The 22,612-nt window shown below is 60.0% G+C and overlaps 1 protein-coding gene across 3 annotated transcripts; it reads left to right on the top strand.

The window, feature by feature from the left end:
- The first annotated feature begins 644 nt into the window (after positions 1-644).
- Positions 645-18,927, top strand: WDR5 (WD repeat domain 5). 3 transcript variants are annotated; one of them, XM_033415310.2, is made up of 15 exons: positions 645-793; positions 1,483-1,536; positions 3,548-3,723; positions 4,408-4,516; positions 4,723-4,796; positions 5,479-5,568; positions 5,771-5,860; positions 5,994-6,077; positions 9,633-9,688; positions 13,666-13,712; positions 15,932-16,007; positions 16,634-16,667; positions 16,928-17,002; positions 17,524-17,611; positions 18,541-18,927. In XM_033415310.2, the coding sequence occupies exons 3-15, from the start codon at positions 3,643-3,645 to the stop codon at positions 18,639-18,641; spliced, it is 1,005 nt and encodes a 334-aa protein (XP_033271201.1). In that variant the 5' UTR covers positions 645-793; positions 1,483-1,536; positions 3,548-3,642; the 3' UTR covers positions 18,642-18,927. The 3 variants fall into 3 exon arrangements, with proteins under 3 accessions (XP_033271201.1, XP_033271202.1, XP_033271203.1); XM_033415311.2 differs by lacking the exon at positions 645-793 and adding an exon at positions 824-1,109; XM_033415312.1 differs by lacking the exons at positions 645-793; positions 1,483-1,536 and adding an exon at positions 3,257-3,342.
- Positions 18,928-22,612: the final 3,685 nt, after the last annotated feature.

Genomic DNA, 22,612 nt, shown 5'->3' with positions numbered 1-22,612 from the left:
CCGCGCTGGGGGCTCAGGAGGGAGCAGGTGCGCCCCGCGGGCTCTCCGCACGGAGGGATCGGGAAGACCCGGATAACCCGGCCGCCGGCCTTGCGGGAGAGCTGGTGGGCGCAGTGCGGGGGACGCAGCTCCCAGAGCCCGGGTTCTGAACCTTCTGGAGCTCAGGTTCTTCGTTTCAAACTTGGAAGGTAAGGGCCCCTGTACGGGGGTGTCCCGAGATTAATGGAGACGCCACGCGGAGACACCGCCGGGGCCGGTCGGACGCTCTGGACGCCGTAGCCGCCGCTCCCCAGCGTGCGCGACGACGGAGGGACGCGACCGCACAGGTGCCCCAGCCCAGGAGAAACGTTAGGGCCCCGCCGCCCCGCGAATCTCGGGGGCGGGGTGCTCTCTCCTCCCTGGGCGCTGCTGCAGGGCGAGCTCAGGATGTGGACAGTCGAGGGGCACACGAGCATTTCCTCTATGTATCTTCTTCCTACTTCAGTTTTCAGAAAGTGCAGGAGAAGGGCTGGAACCGGCCACCTTTGGGGTTAACGCCTGTAAGCAGGAGGCACGGGCAGCACACTGTCCCTTTAAGGCGTTGAGCCATGCCGAGGCGTTCTGCTCCTCTCCGCTCGCCGTAGCTGCCCTCCGAGAGGCCGGCTTTGTGCGTTTGCCCCGCCCCAGCAGTCCCCGCCCCGCGCGCGCGCGCACGCGCACTGTTGCTCCCCGCACCGCCTAGTTGAGCTCCCGCCCAGGCGGCGGCCGACGCGAAGCCTTGAGCGCCCGCCCCCGTCCCCCAGCCGCCCGGCAGGTAAGTGGCGACCGCCCGGCCGGCAGGCACGCCCCGGGGGTGCGGGACCGGGACAGACGCTAGCTCCCTCCGCGCCGCCCGCCGCCGCACGTGTTCCGGCGGGCCCGGCCCGGCGCCGGTTCAGCCCCGCCGGGCCTCCCGGCGCAGAAGCCCCGCGCCCGCCGCCTCGCCTCCGGGTGCCCGCTCTGCGCCCCTCCTCCCCGCCGAGCGACCGGGCCCCGGCGGCCCCCTCCCCTGACCCGAACCAGCCCCAAACGGACCCGCACGGACCGCCGAGCCCCGGGGACCCCCGGCTTCTCCCGCCCCCAGCGGTCAGGTGACAAGCCCCCGGACCCGGGACTGCGACTTTCTCCTGCAGCCGGCGTGCGTCCCCCGTTTGCCTCCAGAGAAAGACCTCTGGGCCACCGAGCCATCCAGTGCCTGGATGTGGCGCGCTGTCCGCTCTTCTCTGCTGCGGAGGCGCCCTCACCCTAACCAGCTGCTCACCCCCAGCCGGGGGCAGCCAGGCCCCATCTCCCCCCGCGCGAGCCCGGGGCCCCAGGGGTGCGGGGCTACCGGCATGAAGGGAGAGACTACCACGCTCTTGCTGTGGAGTGTCAGACCCCTTCTAGTCTGGCCTGCGAGAGCCATTTTGGGGGATGTGGAAGATGCTCCCTGGTAGCCCTCTCACCCCGTTTCTACCCGCCCAGGTCCGCTGTCGACATTGCCTCTGAGGTTGGCCCGGCCCCGTAGGAGGCGGAGAGGTAAGCCAGAACGCCCGCGTGTCTGAGAATCCAGGTGGGGTGCTGAGAGCCGGGTTCCCTCGCTCTCAGTGGGCCTCGTTACCGCCAGTCTTCCCACACCCAGCGGCCCAGTCTCTGGGGTGGAGCCTAGTAATTTGCATTTTACTCCGAAGCTCTCCGAAGAAGTTCGGACGCTCAGCCTTGGGTGGTGTGGCTCACCTAGGTCCCAAGAGGGAGCAGGTAGCAAGTGATCTGGAGGCCGGCTGCAAACGTTGAGTCGAGAAGTTGTGTTTCTAAAAGTTTGCTGAATTTTTGTGTTGGTTTTTTGTGTGTTAATGTTTTGCTGGCAGGGGTGGAGCTGGGAGGGGCTGGGCACCTTTTCTGTAAGACCATCTATTGTATGTATTCCCAGCTCCTCACCTGAGGGCAGCAAGTTTGCGGGAGTCACACCACACCTCCTGGCGGGTCTTGATGTTTACTCTAGAAGGAGCTGCTGAGGCCTCTGGGCTGCCCTTTCCACCCCACGTGGAGCCTCTTCAGTTCCCACTGGTGTTTAGGTTGGACGCGCCCCGGGCTTCCCTCCTCTCAGCCCTAGTTGTGGTCTGCCTTTCTCAGATGCTAGGTTCTGTGAAACAGACCATCCAGCTCTCGTCCTTGGCTCCTTTCCCCCCACTTGTCCGGGCCACCCAGGGGAAGGCAGCACCTGGGTTAATTGGCACGGCCTGCTTGCGCTAAAGCTAATCACCAGGTAGGCAGCGTTTCCGGAGCGCCGGCTTCGTGCCAGCACTTTGCACCACCCCCCCCCCCCCCCCCCGCAGCTTTATTGACCTGCCCCTCCCCTACCCCACCCTACTGCTTGGGCTTCGTTCCTGGGCCGGGATCCTTGCTGCAGGTAACCCGCTGTGGCCTCACGGGGTGCTCTGCACAGCTGTGTTGCATTGTGATTTCGCTCCCCTCCTCTTGGATGAAGACTTGGGGATGTGTTCTTTTTGATGGCTTCTGTCCCGCCTTGGTGCGACAAGGAGCCCGTGCAAGCTTCCAGTTTTAAGCGCCGAGCTAGAATTTACAAGGTGTGAACGCGTTGGATTAACGGTGGTGTCAGCTTCTGGGAGTCGGCTGGCCAGTGATGCTTGCAGGATGTCTTGGTGGCTCTCCTCTGGAAAGGCGCCTTCCCTCGTTTCAGAGTCACCTGGTGTGCTAATGTGCCACGTGTCCAAGTCGCGGAGTCTACTCCTGTGATAGAGGAAACCAGTCTCTTACCATGCAGCATTTGAGGGGTTCCCGTCTTCATGCCGAAACCTAATTGAGCTGCAGTCTCTTTCCTTCCTCTGCAGTGAGTTTGCTTGCAGAGTGTCCTTGCGTACTTCAGGTTGCTTTTAGGAAGCCTAGCGCTGGTGACTCCAGCAGGCGGGGCTGGCTCCAGTCTGCTTTTCCGGCTGTGTCTTGTCGTTGCTTCACCAGGGACGGAGAACCTCTCGGCTGTTAGCGTTTTGGAAGCAGCCTTGTGTCTGCCGCCTACACGTGGTGACCTTGGAGTCCCCGGGAGGTGTGGACCACTGGGGCCTGCTCTTGTGTTTTCAGACGTGGCTGTTAGCACTTTTGCATCACTTGGGATGCATTTAAGGATTTGGATGAGTTCCCAAACTTCTGCACCCTGTAGCTCAGTCTCCTGTAATTTGGCGTGTTTGCTTCCTGACAAGAAGTCTTTGGTTGATTTTTTTTTTTTTTTAAATGTATCAAGGGCTCTTTGAAGAGAATTACGTTTTGTCTGCCTGGACTGTGCTGCATTTCAGACATGCGGTAACAAGATAGGAAGCACCCCTGAAGGTGGGTCTTGGACTCTGATCACGGAAGGGATGAGAGCAGCAGAGTACCTGCAAAGGACTAGCGAGGAGTTACGTGCAGAGGACCCTTAGTTTGGAACGGCACCTGCTACAGGGCTCAGTGAGGTGGTCAGATTTTTAAAATTCTTTTTCCTGGAAATTAATTTTTGAAGTGTGGTTTGTCTGTTGGCCTCGGTCCCCCACTGTAGGTTTGGATTAGCAGACAGCCCTTGCCACTGTGCGTCCTCCACTCGGAGCTGTGAACTCTCTACCCGCGTCGCCCTGCCTGGTGGGCTGCAGAGCCATGGCAACCGAGGAGAAGAAGCCCGAGGCTGAGGCCGCCCGAGCACAGCCCACCCCGTCGTCGTCGGCCACGCAGAGCAAGGCACGTCCCTGCGGGCTCCTGGGCACGAAGGCTGGGAGACCCTCGGGAATATTTCACGCCCGGAACTGTTTCCCCTCCCCTCCCCACCCCCCACTTAAATATTGCCAGTTTTTACTCAAACTACATTCCCAGCCAGTCCAGTGCTGATTGTGGGCCGTGTCGGGGATTCCCAACCTGTCACCTGGGGAGGGGGCTTCACCAGCAGTACACATCCTTGGTCTTGATTGTAAGAGTCTGTGTGGGACCTGGGAAATGCCTCTTGTTCAGCATCTCGCCCCTGGTCTGCACAGTTCCCTGCGGAGGGCGGTGTGCAAACCCCTCCTGTAGACCGCAGGCGGGCCTCTCACCAAGGGCGCAGGCCTTCAGGTGTGCGTCGAGGAGCCTGACCTCGGGTGGGTGGGCTGCCGGAGCAGGGCTGGGGCTGCCGGAGGTTCCAGCTGCACTGGCGGGACTGCCTGGAGGGCGGCCTGGGTGACGGGGGCTTCAGGAGAGGCAGGGCTTGTGAGGGGACGCGCGGAGCCCGGGGTTAGGTGGGTGCACCCCGGTGGACGAGGGCTCTGGGAAGCGCCGTCACAGGGTAGGTGTGAGCGTGAAATTCGGCCTGGGCGCCAGCTCCACACTGGCGATCAGTGGGTTTGGACAGTGGTGGTTACTTTTCGCTGACTAGTACTCTCTCTTGAACAGCCCACACCTGTCAAACCAAACTACGCTCTGAAGTTCACCCTGGCCGGCCACACGAAAGCTGTGTCCTCCGTGAAGTTCAGCCCGAATGGGGAGTGGCTGGCGAGTTCGTGTAGGTGCCCCTGGGGCTTCCCTGCGTGTCCCCTCGATGTGCCCGTGCCGGTTGTGATTCTGAAGGGACGGGCCCGGGCCAGGGGGGAGGCCTGGGGGTGGGTGCCGAGGACCGCGGCTCCCTAGGGGAGGCTGTGTTGTGGGCAGCCCAGATTTTGGCCCCTGGATGACTGGAGACCTCAGTTGCTTTTCATTCCTTTCTTTCAGCTGCAGATAAACTCATTAAGATTTGGGGAGCATACGATGGGAAATTTGAGAAAACCATCTCTGGTCACAAGCTGGTAGGTCTCAACCTGGGCTGAAGTTGCTGCTGGACGTGGGTTGGGGCCCATCTCTGGGCTTGTCAGGTTAAGATTGAACCTCCCTGCCCCCGATTTTTGGGATAGTTACTTGTCTCTTGGGGTTTTTTTAATTAGTTAATTAATTTTTGGCTGCACTGGGTCTTCGTTGCTGCACACGGGCTTTCTCTAGTTGCGGCGAGCGGGGGCTACTCTTCGTTGTGGTGCGCGGGCTTATTGCAGTGGCTTGTCTTGTTGGGGAGCACGGGCTCTAGGCACATGGGCTTCAGTCGTTGTGGCTCGCAGGCTCTAGAGCGCAGGCTCAGTAGTTGTGGCGCACGGGCTCAGCTGCTCCGCAGCATGTGGGATCTTCCCGGACCAGGGCTCGAACCCGTGTCGCCTGCATTGGCAGTCGGATTCTCAGCCAGTGCACCACCAGGGAAGTCTGCCTCTTGTTTTTCAAGCAAATAGTTTTGACCAGATGAGTTTCTGCCCAGCTGTGAGGCCTGGCAGAGCCACGGAGACCAGGCTTCTGGGCCCGGCCTGCGGGTTCAGGCTGTTTGGTCAGCACGAACCAGAGGGAGTGGCCTGCTCAGTTATGTCCAGTTGGACGTTGAGGATTTGACTTTTGCTGGCTAATCCCGTTTTGCCGAGGTAGTGACTGACTGTGTGTTTCCTCCCCCAGGGAATATCTGACGTGGCGTGGTCCTCAGATTCTAACCTCCTTGTTTCTGCCTCAGATGACAAAACCCTGAAGATATGGGACGTGAGCTCGGTGAGCTGCATGGGCCCCTCCTTGGGAAGCGTGTGCGTTTGGGGAAGGGGCTTGGGGTGGGCCTGCGTTTGGGGAGCAGCCGTGCTTGTCGTCAGGGGCTTTACAGCTGTGGCGGGTCAGCTGCTGATGGGTTTAGCCTGACGGCTGACATTTGAAGAAACAACCACTGGGAATGACTTAGTCTCACAACACTTCCTCTCAGGGAAAGTGTCTGAAAACCTTGAAGGGACACAGCAATTACGTCTTTTGCTGTAACTTCAACCCCCAGTCCAACCTCATCGTCTCGGGCTCTGTGAGTTTGGGGCCTCCCCAGGGGCGGGGGTGAACCGGGGGCCATCCTGGGCTGCTCTGGGGGCTCGGGGGCCAGCGAGTCTGTCCCGCCTGAGCCCCCAGAGAACCACTGCCACGTGCCCCTCTGTCTCCAGTTTGACGAAAGCGTGAGGATATGGGACGTGAAGACGGGGAAGTGCCTCAAGACCCTGCCCGCGCACTCGGACCCCGTCTCAGCCGTGAGTGCCCCCCGCCCAGCCAGGTCACGGCGCTCGCCCGACAGCAGGGCCATGAGTGGAGACTGGGCTCAGGGTTCGTGCCCGTGGGAGGCGGGGCGGGGAGGCGGCCCTGCCCGGAGGCTTGCAGAGCAGGCGGGTGTTGCGTGGAGCCACCTTTGGGTGGGTGGGCAGAGGGCCCTGGGGGACGGGTGGCGCAGTCGTGGGTGAGGCGGTGGGAAGGTGGGGCCCCGCGAGCGTGCTGCACGCGCGGTCCAGGGCTGCTGCCAGCGCACAGGATGAACAGGCAGGGGTTAAACTACATGCGTGTCATAAACGGCTCCATTTACAAACGGCCAAAGTATTTCTTTGTCAGCGAAGGGCCCGAAGTGGTTTCTTAGCCAGGTTTCCCTTTTGGAAAGTGGAAGGGGTCACGTATAGACAGCTTGTTCGCTGTTACCGAGGACATGGTCCTCCTCAGGTTCTAGACTTGTGGAGGTGAGTGACTTTAAGTGGCTTCAGCCTTGGAAGCCCTTTGCCCAGCGGGGCCGTGGGCAGAGCCCTGACCCCCTGGGGGACGCGTAACGTGTGCTGGTCGAGGCTGCCTGGCGCGGTGCTGGCCCTGTGTCACGGCCGGTGCCTGCGGCTGCGGGGAAGGCGCCCCTGCCGTCTGGGCCCCAGGCCCTCCTGAGCCTGTGCCGTCGCTCCTCTGTCCTCTGCGCTGGGGGCCCCGTCTGAGCCGAGCTGGCTTCCAGACAGGCCGCAAATGGGCATGTGTGAAGTAACCAGGAGATAGTCGGAGTGAAGGCCATGAGTTGAAAGGGTTCTGTCTGTGTTGCAGTGGTCAGGGATGGGGCTCTGATCGCAAACGATGGTAGGATTTTTAAAGTCTTTGCTTCTTACAAAAGTAACGTGTGCTTATTTTTAAAGAAGGCAAGAGGCAACGTAGCGCGTAGGAAATCAGAGCCTCCTGAGCTCCCGTCCTCAGAGGCAACTGCGCGCAGCTGGCAGCTACCGTCTGGGGGTTTCGGTTTTTTAAGTGCGTGTTTTCCAGCCCACCCCCTCTTGTCGGATGGCGGTGGTGCTACGGGACAGCGGCCTCCTGCTCCAGCTTGCGCACCGCAGAAAGGTCTCGGACACCTTCCGGCTCTGTGCCTGCAGGTGCTCGACACTCTCGTCGTCCCCCCGGGGACACTGGCTTGTGACTTGCACTTTATGGAGAGAAGTGCAGCGCACGTCTGTTGAACAGCCTTGCACGCTTGTGCCACAGCGTCTGCGGGCAGGTGTCGGGGGAGCACCGGGTCTGCGAGCGGTCAGCCTTTGCGAGGCCAGTCGTGGATCAGAGCCCTCAGGGTGCGTGGGCTTCCTGCGGTCTTCCGCCCCCTTGAGTCCAGCTGCTGTCCCCCTGCCTGGACTCCCCCATGTCAGTGCTTTCCTGAAGTCCCTGCTGTCCCCTTCATCCGTCCCGCCCCTTCTCCGCAGCTGCTGGCCTGTGCGTCTGCCTCACTTGTCCACTCTCTCCCTCCGCGGCGCGCCTGCAGGTGTCACCTCCAGGGAGCTCAGCGGCTGTCCGTCTGAGTCGGGACATGGCGTCCCCACTGGGGTCTGTCTGGCCCCCCCTTCCTTCTGGGTAGCACTGACTTCCTGGCCGTCTTGCCCCTCACACCCGCGCGCTGGTCTGCCAGCGGTGCTGTCTGGACGAGCCTGGAACAGAGCGGAGCGTGGCCCTGGTGGGGCAGGCTTTGGGGCCCCGTGTCAGCTCATCATCACCCAGCGAAGGGGCTTGGATCAGATCGTAGTTTGCAGGTTCAGAGGGATGAGTGTGATGAGATCCACTGCTGTGAGTTGTAGGGAAAGCGGCTTCGGGAGGCTGACGGGCACGTGGCTCAGGAGTGGGGGGAGGGGGGCCGTCAGCACCGCCGGGGGAGCAGGACGAGGACGGTGACGGCGGCCCTTCACGGGCCACGCCATCCACGCGGAGGCCGCCAGCCACACACGGTAGCACCGCAGGCTGAGACATGCAGGAGCGGGCAATACGTAGGCTTCCAGCTTCTGAAGATCCCGTGCAACGGAAAGAACGTAAAGTGTCTTGTTTATAACTTTTAGTGTCGGTTACGTGTTGAAGTAGTATTTCAGGTATATTGGGTTAAGTAAAAACCTGTCAGGTTTGTTTCACCTGTTAACTCCCCTGCTGCAGTGGCTAAGAAGTTTAAGTGGCACACGTGGCTCCATCACGGGCCCCTCGACAGTCTGGACGGTGGTTCTCCAAGCGTGGTCCCCGGACCACCTCTGCTGGGAGTGCGCAAGATGTGCAGATTCTCGGGCCCGGCGCTGGGCTTTGACAAGCCCTCCAGGTGCTTCTCCTACACGTGGGTTTGTCCCCTGGGGACGCCTGGCACCGTCTGGAGATGTTGAGGTTTTCAACAACCAGATGCTACTGGCATCTCGTGAGTCAAGGGCGGGGGAGCTGCTACACGGGACAGCGCATAGCAAAGGAGTGTGTGAACCGTGTGTCAGTGGTGTGAGGACCAGACGCTGGTCTGAACCGTGGCGGCAGGCGGGCAGCCCCAGCCCTGTCCCCGAGAGGTTGACCCGGGGCGCGACCCCCCACGGGACAGGCATCACACGTAGCAGGAAAGGGCGTTCCAGCGGGGTTGTGTGTTGTAAAAAGGCTTTTCCTGCCCAGGACTCAAATGAAAACGATGGGAATTGATGAAGAACTCTAACTTCTGACGTTGTGATTCCTTCCGTATACACTGAGGTTCAGCTGGAAAAAAGAAAGAGGACAAAGGCAAAGGCAAACCACTTCTGAGGAAGGGACTGCTCACGTTGCCATTTCTTTATCAGACGGTGTCTCTCGCCTGTCTCTGTAGTGGGCAGTTAGGCATTCAGATACAATAACTGGTGTGGAAGTGTCACAGGTCGGCTTCTGGGCCCGGCACCCGATCTGGACATTGCACCTCTTCCCGGGCACAGAGTTTGGAGCAGCCTGGATCTTGTTTCTGCCCCGTCTGCAAAGCTCGAGTGTCGCAGGGGTTGGTGTCCGGGCCCTCGGAGCAGGAATCGGGCCGTCTTGTGATTCTGGGGGTGCTCAGCGTTACGCGGCTGGGAAAGCTCCGGAGTGTCTGAATAAGCGGGCATCCTTCTCCTGACTTCTCTGCCTTGTTCGATGGAAGTCGGGGAAGCCCTGGTCCCACTGCCCCCGCGGCCATGCGGGTCCACAGACACGCTCTGGGCAGTGGGGCCTCCACGGAGCCAGCAGGTCTGGGTTGGTCGAGTTTGTGACTTAAATACTCACGACGTGTTTCGGGGTTGGTGTTCTCTCTGTGGTTCAGTCCGTCGTGAAACAAACTGACGGTTGCTTGAGACACCAGGTAAAAATGACCGTTTTACCCACATTGCCTGTGGTCTGTGTTAGCATCCTGGGGAAATCAGAACTTAAAGCTCGCTCAGAATGCAGCAGGGTGCGTGTCCCTTTGTCGGGGGCCGGTGAACGGAAGGCCGTCCAGGTGAGGCGCAGTCTGTGTTGATGCTCTGAAAGTAAGTTTCTTTTCCCCCCTCCCGCTCCTTCATCCTCAGGTTCATTTTAATCGTGATGGATCCTTGATAGTTTCAAGTAGCTACGATGGTCTCTGGTAAGTGAAAGAGCTTTACTTCGTTGAGTCAGCAAGCGTTTAACGGCCTCCCCTTGCACCGTTGTGCCTCCGGGCGTCCAGCAGAAGCGTCTGCCTCGAGGGGCTTGGGCAGGCGGGGTGGCGGTGAGCGTGGCCGGGAGAGGGGGCTCCTGTCAGCAGCGAGGCCCCAGCCGGAGACGCGGGGAGGCGCTGCTGTCCTGGACGTGGCTCCCCGTGGACCCTGAAGGGGGCGCGTCCCAAGCTCGTGGCGCTGGTGGGGAGGTGGAAGGAAGGTGTGCTGACGTGAACGTCCGAGAGTGTCCATCGGGGCCGTCAGGGTCCTGAACAGGTGGATGAAAACAGGTCCCGTCACGGAGGGTGAGGAGGAAGGGTGGCGGGGGCGGGACATCCAGTCTAAGCGGATTGCGCTCGTGGCCTTGGCGCTGGTAGTGTAAGTGCCCTGTGGATGCTTTAAGAGATGCGAGGGAAGACGTGGAGATAAGCGTTTGAAATTTAACGTGGCACACGTGGGTATAAAGCATCAGGAGGTATCTGGGCTTGGAGGGTTGCGCGTCACAGCTCACCTGGTTACCGGGGAAGGGAACCTGGGGAGGGGGTGGGGCGGCAGCAGCCACCGGCCGGACCGATGGCCCGAGAAGGACTTCCCAGCTATGCGGGAGAAAGACAGGGTGGCTAGAAATTTGTCTACATTTAGTGAAAATAAAATAGAGAAATTCGAGTAACATAAGTGATAACGTGTAAGAGTACCGTGGAAGAAACGGAGCTCAGGGTGCTTGCTGGGCGCTTACGGTGGCGGGGCTGGCTGAGCACCCCCAGGAAAGGCTGTCAGGTTTGGGTTAAAAGCCCTTCTGACTCTTGTTGTTTTCAAGAAACACACCTAAGACAAAGTGATGAGTCAAGGCTCGGAAAAGAAGGGTGGGCACGTGGGGTCGGGCAGGTGGGAAGCAGAGACGGAGTATCAGCCGGGGCGACGGTGAAGGAAATGCAGCAGGTGGGGCGGACGGGAAGGCTGAGAAAGCTCCGGCACCAGGCCCCACGGCCGCCCGAGGCTGCCTTGGGGAAGCGAGGGGTACAGGGAGCCGACGTGTTTGTGAGGGAGTCCAGCCTGCTGCTTCGACTCCGACAGCAGGGGGCTTGGGGTTAGCGGGGCCGAGCGATGCCACAGGCTGTGTATCTGCTACAGAAGTGCTGGTTTTCTTAAGCGTGTGGCACGTTCTCAGAATTGCTTGTGGACTGCCTCTGAAAGCTTTCTAAAGAAGTTAGGGGAAAGGAAAGCTGCCAGAAAAAGAGGAGAGGAAAGTTGTAAAGTTAGAAGGCGGAGAAAGGGGAAAGTGACAGGGAAATTTAAATAAGCTGTATCCTTCATAAGGCCCACAAAGTGGTCAGCCTTCATAAGCCTAAGTAAGGAAAAAGCAGAAACGGGCAAGACTAAATTAGAGAGGGGACGGGAATTCCCGGCGGTCCAGCGGTTAGGACTCCGTGCTTCCACTGCCGGGGCCCGGGTTCAGTCCCTGGTTGGGAAGCTGATATCCAAGGTGCGACCCATGGCCAGAAAATAAAAAATAAAAAGGGGGTGGAAAAGAGCAGTTTCGGGGGGATGAGGGACGAGCAGGAGGATGCCTGGCCCACCTCTGAGCAGGCTGTGTAGATGGGGATTAATTCCGACTCCCTAAATTGAGCAAGGGGGTCACCATGGCGGAGATTGGAAAAAGCGATTAAAGGGCTGAAAACTATATGGGCCCTATGATTCTACACTGGAATTGAGTTAAGTAACAGAAACTTCTCAGGCTGTTGGAACTGGACCACAGGACAAGTCGGGGAGCCCCCTGGTTCATTTCTGGGTCCAGCATGACCTAACTCCCCAGCTTGACTGCTAGTCCAAAAAAGACAACCGTGGAGGACACTTCACTAGTGAATCTTGAGGTCACAATCCCCAGGAAAATGTTACAAACTGAGTCCACAGTGTGTGGAAGAATAGTATTGCGTGACCAAGTGGGTTTGTGAGTCATGAGACGATTGTAGTAATGTACCAACCAATAGGAAATTGAAAATCTAATATTTATACCAAGAAATTGGAGGCAGAGATCCGTATAATTTTCTTACCAGGATAAGTCAGGTAGGCACCTGATAAAATCCAGCAGCCGTTCCTAATAAAAACTCCAGCAAAATAGGCCCGTATCACAGACTGTTTAACAGAAACTTAATAATCACGTTTATAGTAAGTGGTTAACGTGCCACATCCATTTCTGCTAGAATCGGGCAAAAGTCATGCCCATCTCCTTCAGCATTTGGTGCTATTTGGAATTTCTAGCTAACGTGATAAGAAGATAACGTCATTGTGTGAAAACTGGATAGAGACTTATCTCTTTGTAGGTGGAACATTTGTATGGTTTTTTTTTTTTTTTTTCCCCCGGTATGCGGGCTCTCACTGTTGTGGCCTCTCCCGTTGCGGAGCACAGGCTCCGGACGCGCAGGCTCAGCGGCCATGGCTCACGGGCCCAGCCGCTCCGCGGCATGTGGGATCTTCCCGGACCGGGGCACAAACCCACGTCCCCTGCATCGGCAGGCGGACTCTCAACCATTGCGCCACCAGGGAAGCCCTGTATGTTTTTTAAAACTTAAAAATCACGTATTTGTACTTTACAAATAGGGACTCATTTAAGCCTCATAACCGTCCTGTGACTCGGGTGCTGGATGGTCGCCATCCCCGCTCCTCAGTTGGGAAGCTGAGGCAGGGATAAGCCCCTGCCCGCCATCCCCGAGCTGGTCAGCGAGAGAGCCAGGGTCCGGAGCACACCTCGGGCTCTGGAACCCAGGCTCTGAGCCACCGAGCCTGCTGGTTACAGAACGTGGACGGGCACTTGGTGAGGTCACTGTTTGCAGATTGACAGTGTTTCGCTCTCCTGGGAGCTACCAGTTAGTGGATGAGAGCAAGTTCCCCCGTAAGAGTCACAGAAGGATCGGGGTGCTTAGAATGCGATTAACAAGAGAGCGAGGCCTGTATGCAGGAAATGGTAAAATGTAACCAGAGGGACACAGAGCAAAGAGGGAGGGACGGGGACCAGGCACGTTCTCATCCTGGCGGTGGGGAACGCCCGTCCTCTGGGCTGGTGTGCTGTAAGCGGTTCGATTTAGAACCCCTCCAACTAGATAAAGTGAACTTAAAATTCTTAGAGAAGCGTAAACTGAGTTCTCTGCCAGTAGAATTAAAACAAACAGCGAGTGGGGGAGTGATGTTTCTGGGTGTTAAAACCCGAGACACAGTTACTGCGGCCCCCAGGGCGGGATTGGCTCCGAAGGGCTGCAGGTGGGACAGTGAACGCTTGGGCGATAACCCCTGCGTTCCCGTTACCTGTAAAACCCGCGTGCCCTCGACCCAACGCCCGCCCCCATCGCTGGGCATCTGTGCTCCAGAAGTGTCCGCGCGAATACACCGCCATGGTTCCCAAAACAGGGTGTTGTGTTGGCAGAAATCACAGAAACACTGAGGTTGCAGCGACGGGATACCTGGCGCGTCCCGTTGGGGAATAGCGGCCCTTTGAGTGGGTTCTCTTGCTCCTGAACTAGGGGACGTCCAGAAAAGTGCCTACGATATCCTGTTTTTATAAAAAGCACTCTGCCCCAGGGACCGTGTGCTTGGCGTGTTTTCGCGTGGAGAGCCCTGCAGGGACGCAGGTCGGGCTGTTGGCCTCAAGGCCGTGGGTGTGCGGAGAGGGCCGGTCATCCCCCCCCCCCCCCCGGCTGTCCCAGCTGTCGCGATGAGCGCGCTGCTCCGTGGTGAAGGCAGCAAGAGCACACGCGTGCCGTCTGCACGTGCCGCGCCCGTTCTGGTCCCCAGGGCTCAAGGGAGTGGTTGTGAACGGTGACTGGAAAAGCGAGATAGGACTGGCTGTGGCTTGGTCCTGAAACATCCGCGTTGAGAGCCGTGGAAAGTAGGAAGCCGCTTCTAGTCACCTGCTGTGCTCGTTGCTTTGCAGTCGGATCTGGGACACCGCCTCGGGCCAGTGCCTGAAGACACTGATTGGTGAGTACCGCCGGCTCCTGCTTGCAGGGGGGCCGCGTCCCAGGGGACAGTCTGCCGGGTTGGCTGTGGCGGCTTCTCCCACGCTTCCTGCCCTCCATGTGTGGTTCTCTGGAAGCCTCCCTCTCTCCCCGCTGGACCCTCTCCTGAGCGGTTCCGGCTCCCATCCGCTCCTTCCTGATTGGCTCTCCCTTCTGGCCTTGCGTGGCGCTGCCCGGCGGTGTCCTCTGAAGGACCCGCACGACCCTCGGACTCTGCCCGTGCTCAGCAGACCCTTGTCTTCCTCCCCGGCCTTGCGGACCCTCCGCTTGGGTCATTCCTTCAGCACATGGGGTTGAGCCCCTGCCCTCAGTGAGCCCTGTCTGCTGGGGGTGCGGAAATGGGGGGGAGGAAGTGGGCAAGGGGCCCCGAGGTCTCTGCACATGGGGCTGGGCTGTGCCTTGGGGAGGAGGGGAGGGCGGCACGGAGTGGAAGGACAGCGTGGTCTGGGCGGCAGCTGGTGCTGCTGGGCGTGGGGGGTGTGTGGCCAGAGGGTGGCCTCGGGCCTGGGAAGGCAACGCGAGAGATGGAGCCCTGGAGGGGTCCGGTCACGGACTCGGCGGGCAGGTCTTTGCAGTGTCGCGTTGAGCAGGCAGGGCCGCCAGGGCGGGGCGCCCACCTGAGCCTCCTGCGCCCGGCTGTCCTGGGAACAAGCGTGGCTGTGAGAGTGCGCTGGGACCACTGTGACAGGACACTGCGGGCTGCGCGGCTTCAATAGCAGAGACCCGTCCCCACTCCCTGGCGGCCAGATGTCCAGGGTCAGGGCTGGGCCGGGCCGCTTCTCCCGAGGCCGCTCCTTGGCCTTCTCAGCGTGCGCTCGCGTGGTCGTCCGCTGCGTGGGCTCCTGCTGTCCCCACCTCCTGCTCTGACAGGGACGCCGGTCAGACTGGCTTGGGCGCCCCCCCGCCCCCCGCCTTATTTTAACTTAGCCCGCCTCCAGGATGCTGTCTCCCAGGTGCCGGGCTAGGGCTTCAGCAGGAGAACCGGGGAGGGACACAGCGGCCTCTGTGGTTTTCTTGCTCTGCGAGGGGGGCCAGCCTTCTGACGCGCGACCTTCCCCCGACCGCGGCATCTCTCTGTGTCTGTCGCGCTGTCTTCCCCCCCGAGGCCTGGGTGGCCACCTCCGCCCGGCGGGAAGTGTCCTCGTGCCCAGACGGCCGAGCGCGGGCAGTCCCTGCAGCTGCCCCGCAGCTGGGTGGGAAGCCGAGGCCAGAGAGGTTGACGGCCGGCAGCAGCGAGCGGTCTGGGGCCGGGCCAGGAGGGGCGGTGGGGAGCCGAGTCCCGTCCCGTTTCTAACCTCGGGTCTAGGGCGTTAGAACCTCGGGCGTTGATGGGCAGCCCCGCGGTGCTTCGCCGTCGGAGCCTGGTTAGACCTCTGGGCACTGCCTCCTGTCGTCTGAGCTGGGGCGGGGGGGGGGGGGCCTTCCGTGTGGCCCGGCGACCGGGTGGCCCTCGCCTGCTTCTCGTGGCATTTTCGGTGTCGGGGACCAGCTGGAGGGAGCAGAGGCCCCCGGTGCGCGGGGGGCAGGCCTGGGCCTCCCGAGGTGGTGATGCGCGTGCTGCTCCGCGCCTGGTGCTCGGGACACGTGGCCGCACTGGCCCCCCCCAGGGCGCACGCCCAGGGCTCTCCTCGCTCAGGCAGGGACACCCTCCTCCCAAGGAGGCGTGGGACCGTCACAGAGCCCCAGCGCCTCCTGGGCGTGTGCTCCCGTGCCAGCGGCTGAGAGGGTGGCAGGGCCTCTGACCCGCCTTCCCAGGGCCACCCTGGGGCGTGCGCTCTGACCCCAAGTGTTGGGAGCAAGGGTGCGCTGTGACGTCGCCAGGGTTGTTTCCGGGGAGAAATTACATGCCTTCCGCTATAACCATGCAACCGGAGAGCGCCTGCCTGAGCCACTGTGTTCTCAGGGGGATAGTTTCTCGGTTTAGCTGGGTGTTTGCAAACTCCCTCCTATGAGGCAGGCGATCCCGAGGCTGACTGGCCGCAGGGCCTTCGCTCCCGAAGCCCTAGTGTCATGGGGTCACTGGGAGAACCGGCTCTCACGCTGGCACGAGCAGTGGGTGAGGGAGGTGGCCGGCCCTGGGGGACGCCCGCGAGGGGCGGTGTCGGCGCAGGTGGCGGTGAGGGAGCCCCCCTTCCCGGAGAGCCAGTGCCCCGCTGGCAGCCGTCTCTGTGCTCCATGCAGACGATGACAACCCTCCCGTGTCGTTTGTGAAGTTTTCTCCGAATGGCAAGTACATCCTGGCCGCGACCTTGGACAAGTAAGTGCTTCCATCCCCGGCGTGGCGTGCGGCCAGGCCCGTCGCCCCCCAGGGCCGGATTCCCAGCGTGAAAGACGATTCATCCCGCTGGGGCTGGGCTCCGGACGTGGGTGCCACGCTGGAAGGGCCTGTCTGTGTGGGGGCTGGATCTCAGGTTGTTGGCTCCGTGGTCACCGTGGCCCATCCTGTCTGAGGTGGTGGCGGGCATGGTGGCCTCGAGGTGCGGGGCCCCGTTCTGCCCGGGCACCCTGCTTCTCCCCCGACACGCTTCTGGGCAGATGTCACTGGCCACCGGCCGCCCTCCTGGGAGGTGGTTGGCGCTCGGCCTCCTGTGCACCGTGGGCTGCCCTCAGGTGGGCTTGCCGGGTCGGCCCCCATGGGAGGAGGAAGGACTGCCCTGGACGGGGCTTCTGTCCCTTTCTGGCAGCAGCGAGGACCCCTTACTGGCTTAGGGACACTGAGTAGCTTCCTTTAGAAAAGTGTCCTTGACCCACAAATGCTGGAGGCCCCACACTCTGCTCGGGTGTCCTCACGGTCCCTGGACGCCGTGCGCGCGGGGCACCTGCACCCGGAGGGGGTGGGGCGGCCGTGGCGGAGCGCACTGACCCGCCCCCTCTGCCTTGCAGCACGCTGAAGCTCTGGGACTACAGCAAAGGCAAGGTGAGCGGCGGGCGGGGCTCGCAGAGGGCTCGTGTGGGGTCCTGGGCTGTGGCCGGAGGGGCCCAGGAAGCGGCTCTGCACGTTGCTTTGGTGCACGTTGCCTGACGACTCGGGTTAAAGCTGGACCTGGGCGGGTTGTGCGGGGGTGGGGGGCCCCGGTGCTCTTCAGAGCCGTCCAGTCGCTGTAAGATGCCTGGACGGGGGCAGCACCTGGGCTGCAGGGCGGTCGTGACTGAGCTGACGTCCCCTGGCCGTTTCAGTGCCTGAAGACGTACACGGGCCACAAGAATGAGAAGTACTGCATATTTGCTAATTTCTCCGTCACTGGAGGGAAGGTAAGTCGTCTCCCAGCTCAGGAGCTGCTCCCGGCCCCTTCCTGAGGCGGGCCTTGTACTCTCACCCACAAAACAAACAGGAATTTCCTGTTTTTTAACCAAAATGAAGTCACGCCACACAAAGTGCTGATGACTCTCACTTGTTTTGGGGTGTCCTGTCCTGGCTGCTTGGGGCCCGCAGGCTCCGTGGTCACGCTGAGGCCTCCTGGGAGCCGGTCCCCGGTGGGTTCTGCCCTTGCGGGCGGCCCTCGCCCAACCCCCAGGCTCAGACTGAGGAGCTGATGGTGACGAGCAGCCCAGCCACGACTGACGGCAAATGTCAAACGTGGCGACGGAGTTGAGGAAACAGCTTCTGTCCCAGAGGCGCCTCGAGACGCGTGGCGGGCCATGCGTCAGCCTCTGCACGGGAGGAGGGCAGGGGCTCGGGGCCCACACGGGGGCGGGTGTGCCGTGGGGTGCAGGGTACTGTCCGTCCACATGTGCGCCCTGACCCTGCTCTCTCCCCCTTCGTCTGTGACCAGTGGATTGTGTCGGGCTCGGAGGACAACCTGGTCTACATCTGGAACCTGCAGACCAAGGAGATTGTACAGAAGCTTCAGGGCCACACAGGTGAGCTCGGCACCTGTGCCGCCGCCCTCCTGCGCCTGGTGCCCCGGGAAACCCGACCCAGCGCACGTGGGCACCTTGGGCTGCCTCCGCTGCCTCCTCTCCTCGCCTGCGGGTGACTGGGGGACGCTGCCCGTTTTGGGGCTGCTTGCGGCAGGGGGGGTGGTCTGGTCCTGGCTCCCGCAGCCTGAGGCCACAGCCTTTAACCTCTTCTTCCTGTCGGCCGACAGGAAGCCCATGCGGGCGCTGTGGCCTGTCCTGCGTGGAGGTGGCGCGGGGAGCGGGGATGCCTGCCGCCACCCCGGTTGCCCTCCGGGCCGCTGCTCTTCCCCCGTGCTCAGTGGAGAGTGGTGTTGAGCCCGTTGAGAATCAGATCAGAGTGACACCCTCCTCCCTAAGAAGGCAGCTCCGCCTGGGAGCAGGGCCTGACCCCGGAGGCCAGCACTGGCCTTCGGCCTCCATCGTTGGCCTGTTGCTTCTCCTCTGCTGTGTGGGCAGGACGCTCAGAGGCTTGTTTGAAGCCACTCAGGCCACAGGGAAAATTCTGGGGTTCATTTTATTTAAAAGCTACAAGCGCATTAACCTGACCAACCCCAAGTGGCAGCTCGCGGGATCTGCTGTCCCCGCCCTGGTGGACTCGCAGAGTTGGCCCCTCGGGGCGTCCTGGGGCCCAGCGCTGGTGGAGGGGGGCAGCCCCGGGCTCTGGTCCAGGTGCAGAGGGCGCAGTGTTGACACCGTGAGACCAACAGCGGCCCCCCAGCTGTGCCCCCGGCCCGTGCGGCGCCCCAGCCTCCGGGCCGGGTTCTGGGCTGGGAGCCCCTGCTGTCTTCCTGCTCGGGCCCTGGGCTCTGTTTGCCGAGTGCACCGCGCGCAGGGCCCTGTGGGGAGGGGCCGGGTCCAAGGAAGGAACTGTTGTCGGCTGTCGTTTCCAGACGTTGTCATCTCGACGGCCTGTCACCCGACCGAGAACATCATCGCTTCGGCCGCCCTGGAGAACGACAAGACGATCAAGCTCTGGAAGAGTGACTGCTAGGCCCGCCGCGTGGGGGCTGTCGGGAAGCCCACCCGGACTGGCGGGGGCGCGGCTCCCGGAGGGGCTCCCGGGGTCCGGGCCTGGGGGCCGGAGGGGCTGGGCCTGAGCCGCCTCTGAAGACGACTTGCCTGGGGCGTGTCTCCCACTGGAGGGTTCTAGAAGTTGCTGGTGAAGTTTCTCGCCAATTCCTCTCACCGTTGGGGAAGAGTTCCTAGTCTGTGTTGTGTTCAAAGAGAGTCAACAGAAATTTTTAATTTTTTATTACAAAAAGGTGAAGTTCAATTTACCACGAGTTGTGTGTTTTTCCAGTAACTGTTCTGTACCGTTTATGCGATGTTATTACCCAGTGCCAGCGCTGTGACCACGGCTGTGTTGCTGCCACGGCTTCTGGCCGCCAGCCTGGCCCGCCCGAACTCGGGGGTTGCCCCTGTCAGTGCTCAGCAGATGCCCTGGAGACACTGTCCCGCCTGTAGCAGTAGCCACGTGTCTCGAGTCTTTCTGGGAAGCGCAGAGCGGCGTGCACTGACGTCCGGGTAAAAGCCTTCTGTGTTTTGGGGTGGTTGCCCCTGTGCTGTTGGCGTGGCGACCACACTCAGGGCTTCCGTTTGTCCCACGGGTGGTCACACCACAGGCAGCGCCTCGGGCTGTAATGAAGGTGGGGTCGTGTGCGCGTGTGGTAGCCGAGTTCTCAGCAAAGCTTTCCTCCATGCGGCTCTTTTAGGAAAAGTCTCAGTTGGCAGGAGGTTGAAAGGATTTTTCTCACGAGACAGGTCCCCCGAGTGATGTGCCCACTCCTTCCTTGTCCACGCGGGGTCCGGGGCCGCAGAGGGCGAGTCAGCTGTCCCCGCGGGCTAACGGCACGTAGATGTGGGGCCGCGGGAAGGAGGCGGGGGCCTAGTTGGGATGGTGCCGGGGACCCTGCGATGTCGTCCTGTGGAACGTGGCGGACGCTGGTGAGGGCGGGGGTGTGGGCGCCCCGGATCTGGGGCACACAGGCTGTTGCCCGCCCCCGCCGCCAACCGCGGGACCCACGGGCTTGGGAGCCGGCCCCTCGCAGGGAGCTGGGTGTCATCCGCCCTTCTCGCGCACCCACCGGCTCTGCTTGCTGGGTCAGGGGCCTCTTTCCTGCCGGCGGGAGTGGGGTGTGGGGCGCACCGGACTGTAGGGCAGTGTTGTCGCAGAGCCGCTGCCGTCCACAGGGACCCCTCCCTGCAGCCAGGCCACCCTGGGGTTCCGATCCCACCTGTGGCCCCGAGACCTTTGCTGGGGAGGCGCGTCCCCTGCCTGATGCCGGGCGGCGGGGCCAGTCCTTGGGCTCCGGGGGTCTCTGCAGATGGGGAAGCGGCAGCCCACCCCGCAGCGGCCGCTGTGGCCCAGAGAGGACAGTCGCACCGGCGTCTGGAAACGAGCCTCCCGCCGTTCTCCCCCCCCCCCCCCAACGTGGGAAGAAGCCGTGCGGACGCTGGCTGGGAGCGAGTTGCTCCGGCGAAAGGACCCCCGTGTCGGCAGCGTCCGCACGGGGACGCTGAGGCCCCGCGTCGGTGGCGGAGGCCTGGCCTCAGGATTTCCGAGACCTTGAGGTTCTTTGGGTTTTGTTGGTTCCGGTGTCGGACTCGCCCCGGGGGGAGGGGCATGCGTGCAGAATGCCGTGTCCTTGAATATAGTTTATTTTTTCTACATTTGAATTCTCTGTTGTAGATTTATGTAAAAATACATTCTCTTTTTGAAAATAAAGAATTTCCTGTCTTGTAACTGTGTCCCCGCGAGAACTCTTTACCTTTCTTTCCGTGTAGCGGCCTGTGGAGTGGGAGGCGGGCCCCGAGGCGGTGCTTCCTGCTGCGCAGGCTCTGCAGTGCCACGTGCGCTAGCGGAAGGTTCTTGGTCTTTAAAAAATGCCATTTTCTTACTATGATGATTATATATTTGTGCTAATTATCAACAGAAAAAAAAACCAAAGATAATAAATCACCCAGATGCCTCTTCCCACTAACATTTTGGGGAATATCTTCTATTATATTAAAAACAAAAACTTTATTGTGGAACATTTCGAACGTACATAAAAGTGGAGAAAATCCCTGTGTTCTATCATCCAGTTTCAAAAACTTTTAACCTCTTGTTTCAGGCATCCCTCCCTGGTTATTTGAGTATAAATCCCAAATGTTTTGTAATTTAAGCAGTGAATTCATGGTATCTCTAAAAGCATTACCCCAGTGCCGTTTTCACACCTAAAATATGAATTCTTTAACCTAGTGTCCAGGTTTCCCTAGTCGTCTTAATATCTTAAAGTGTATGTGCCTACGTATGTACACACAGGTACGTATACACATACGTACGTATACACCCGCGCACACGCACACAAGCTTGGTGTGAACCGGGGGCCCCAGCAAAGCCCCCGCCTGTGTTTCCTTCTTGAACCTCCGGGTTCCCCCGTTTCTCCCTCGGCATCTCTGGAGAATGGGTCACTCGTCCCCTAGGTGTCCAGGTCCGGGTTTGCTGCCGGCACCTCCGAGGGGCTGCCGACCACCTTCCCGTCTCCCCGTTTCCTGAGAGCCGGAGTGGACCGACCACCACCCCTCTGTGTTTAAATCGTCGGTCACGTTGCTTGTATTTACTTTGACCATCATTTAACTGGGTCCTTAAATGAGCCCTGCATTTGAAACTCACGGCAGTTTGTGCTCTGGACATAAAGGGGGACCTGGTTCAGGGCATCTTCGGCCTCGCCTTCCCTGACCGCTCCCGCCTGCTCTGCTCACCCCACAGAGGTCGTCTGCTTTGGATCTGTCCGCTAAGGCTCTGGAATGGTCCAGGATGTGAGCTCCTGGGGCTGGGGTCCTCTCCCACCTGGATCAGTGTCCCACGGAGGACGGCTGCTCAATTCCTACTTGTGCCCCGAATGTCTGTGATGCTGAAGAGATGCACATGGAAACTTCGAAGCCACCAAGGCCTCAGACCTCAGCCACCTGCGGGACCTGGTCTGACCACCAGGTCACCTGCCTAACCTCCCCCGCCCCGTTCCTGCTTCCATGCTGAAACACACTGACAGGAAGTGGAAGCCACCTGGGTGTCCTGATGTCCGCTCCCCGGCCCTGCCCCCCACCCTGTGGCTGGGGATGAGGTGAAGGCACACCTGCCCCAGGTGCAATGATACCCATACAAGAAAGCTGTGATCCACTTTGTATTATGAAAAATGCCAAGCATCTCATTAAAGACCTAAATGTAAGGCCAGACACTATAAAACACTCAGAGGAAAACACAGGCAGAACACTCCATGACATAAATCACAGCAATATCCTTTTTGATCCACTTCCTAGAGAAATGGAAATAAAAACAAACAAATGGGACCTAATGAAACTTAAAAGCTTTTGCACAGCAAAGGAAACCATAAACAAGATGAAAAGAAAACCCTCAGAATGGGAGAAAATATTTGCAAATGAAGCAACTGACAAAGGATTAATCTCCAAAATATACAAGCAGCTCAATATCAAAAAAACAAACAACCCAATCCAAAAATGGGCAGAAGACCTAAATAGACATTTCTCCAAAGAAGATATACAGACTGCCAACAAACACATGAAAGGATGCTCAACATCACTAATCATTAGAGAAATGCAAATCAAAACTACAATGAGATATCATCTCACACCGGTCAGAATGGCCATCATCAAAAAATCTACAAACAATAAATGCTGGAGAGGGTGTGGAGAAAAGGGAACCCTCTTGCACTGTTGGTGGGAATGTAAATTGATACAGCCACTATGGAAAACAGTACGGAGGTTCCTTAAAAAACTAAAAATAGAACTACCCTATGACCCAGCAATCCCACTACTGGGCATATACCCTGAGAAGACCATAATTCAAAGAGTCATGTACCACAGTGTTCATTGCAGCTCTATTTACAATAGCCCGGAGATGAAAACAACCTAAGTGTCCATCGACAGATGAATGGATAAAGAAGATGTGGCACATACGTA

The sequence above is a fragment of the Orcinus orca genome, chromosome 6 (assembly GCF_937001465.1).
Source record: "Orcinus orca chromosome 6, mOrcOrc1.1, whole genome shotgun sequence".
Taxonomy (NCBI): Eukaryota; Metazoa; Chordata; class Mammalia; order Artiodactyla; family Delphinidae; genus Orcinus; species Orcinus orca.
This window is presented reverse-complemented; position numbering and strand designations above follow the sequence as displayed.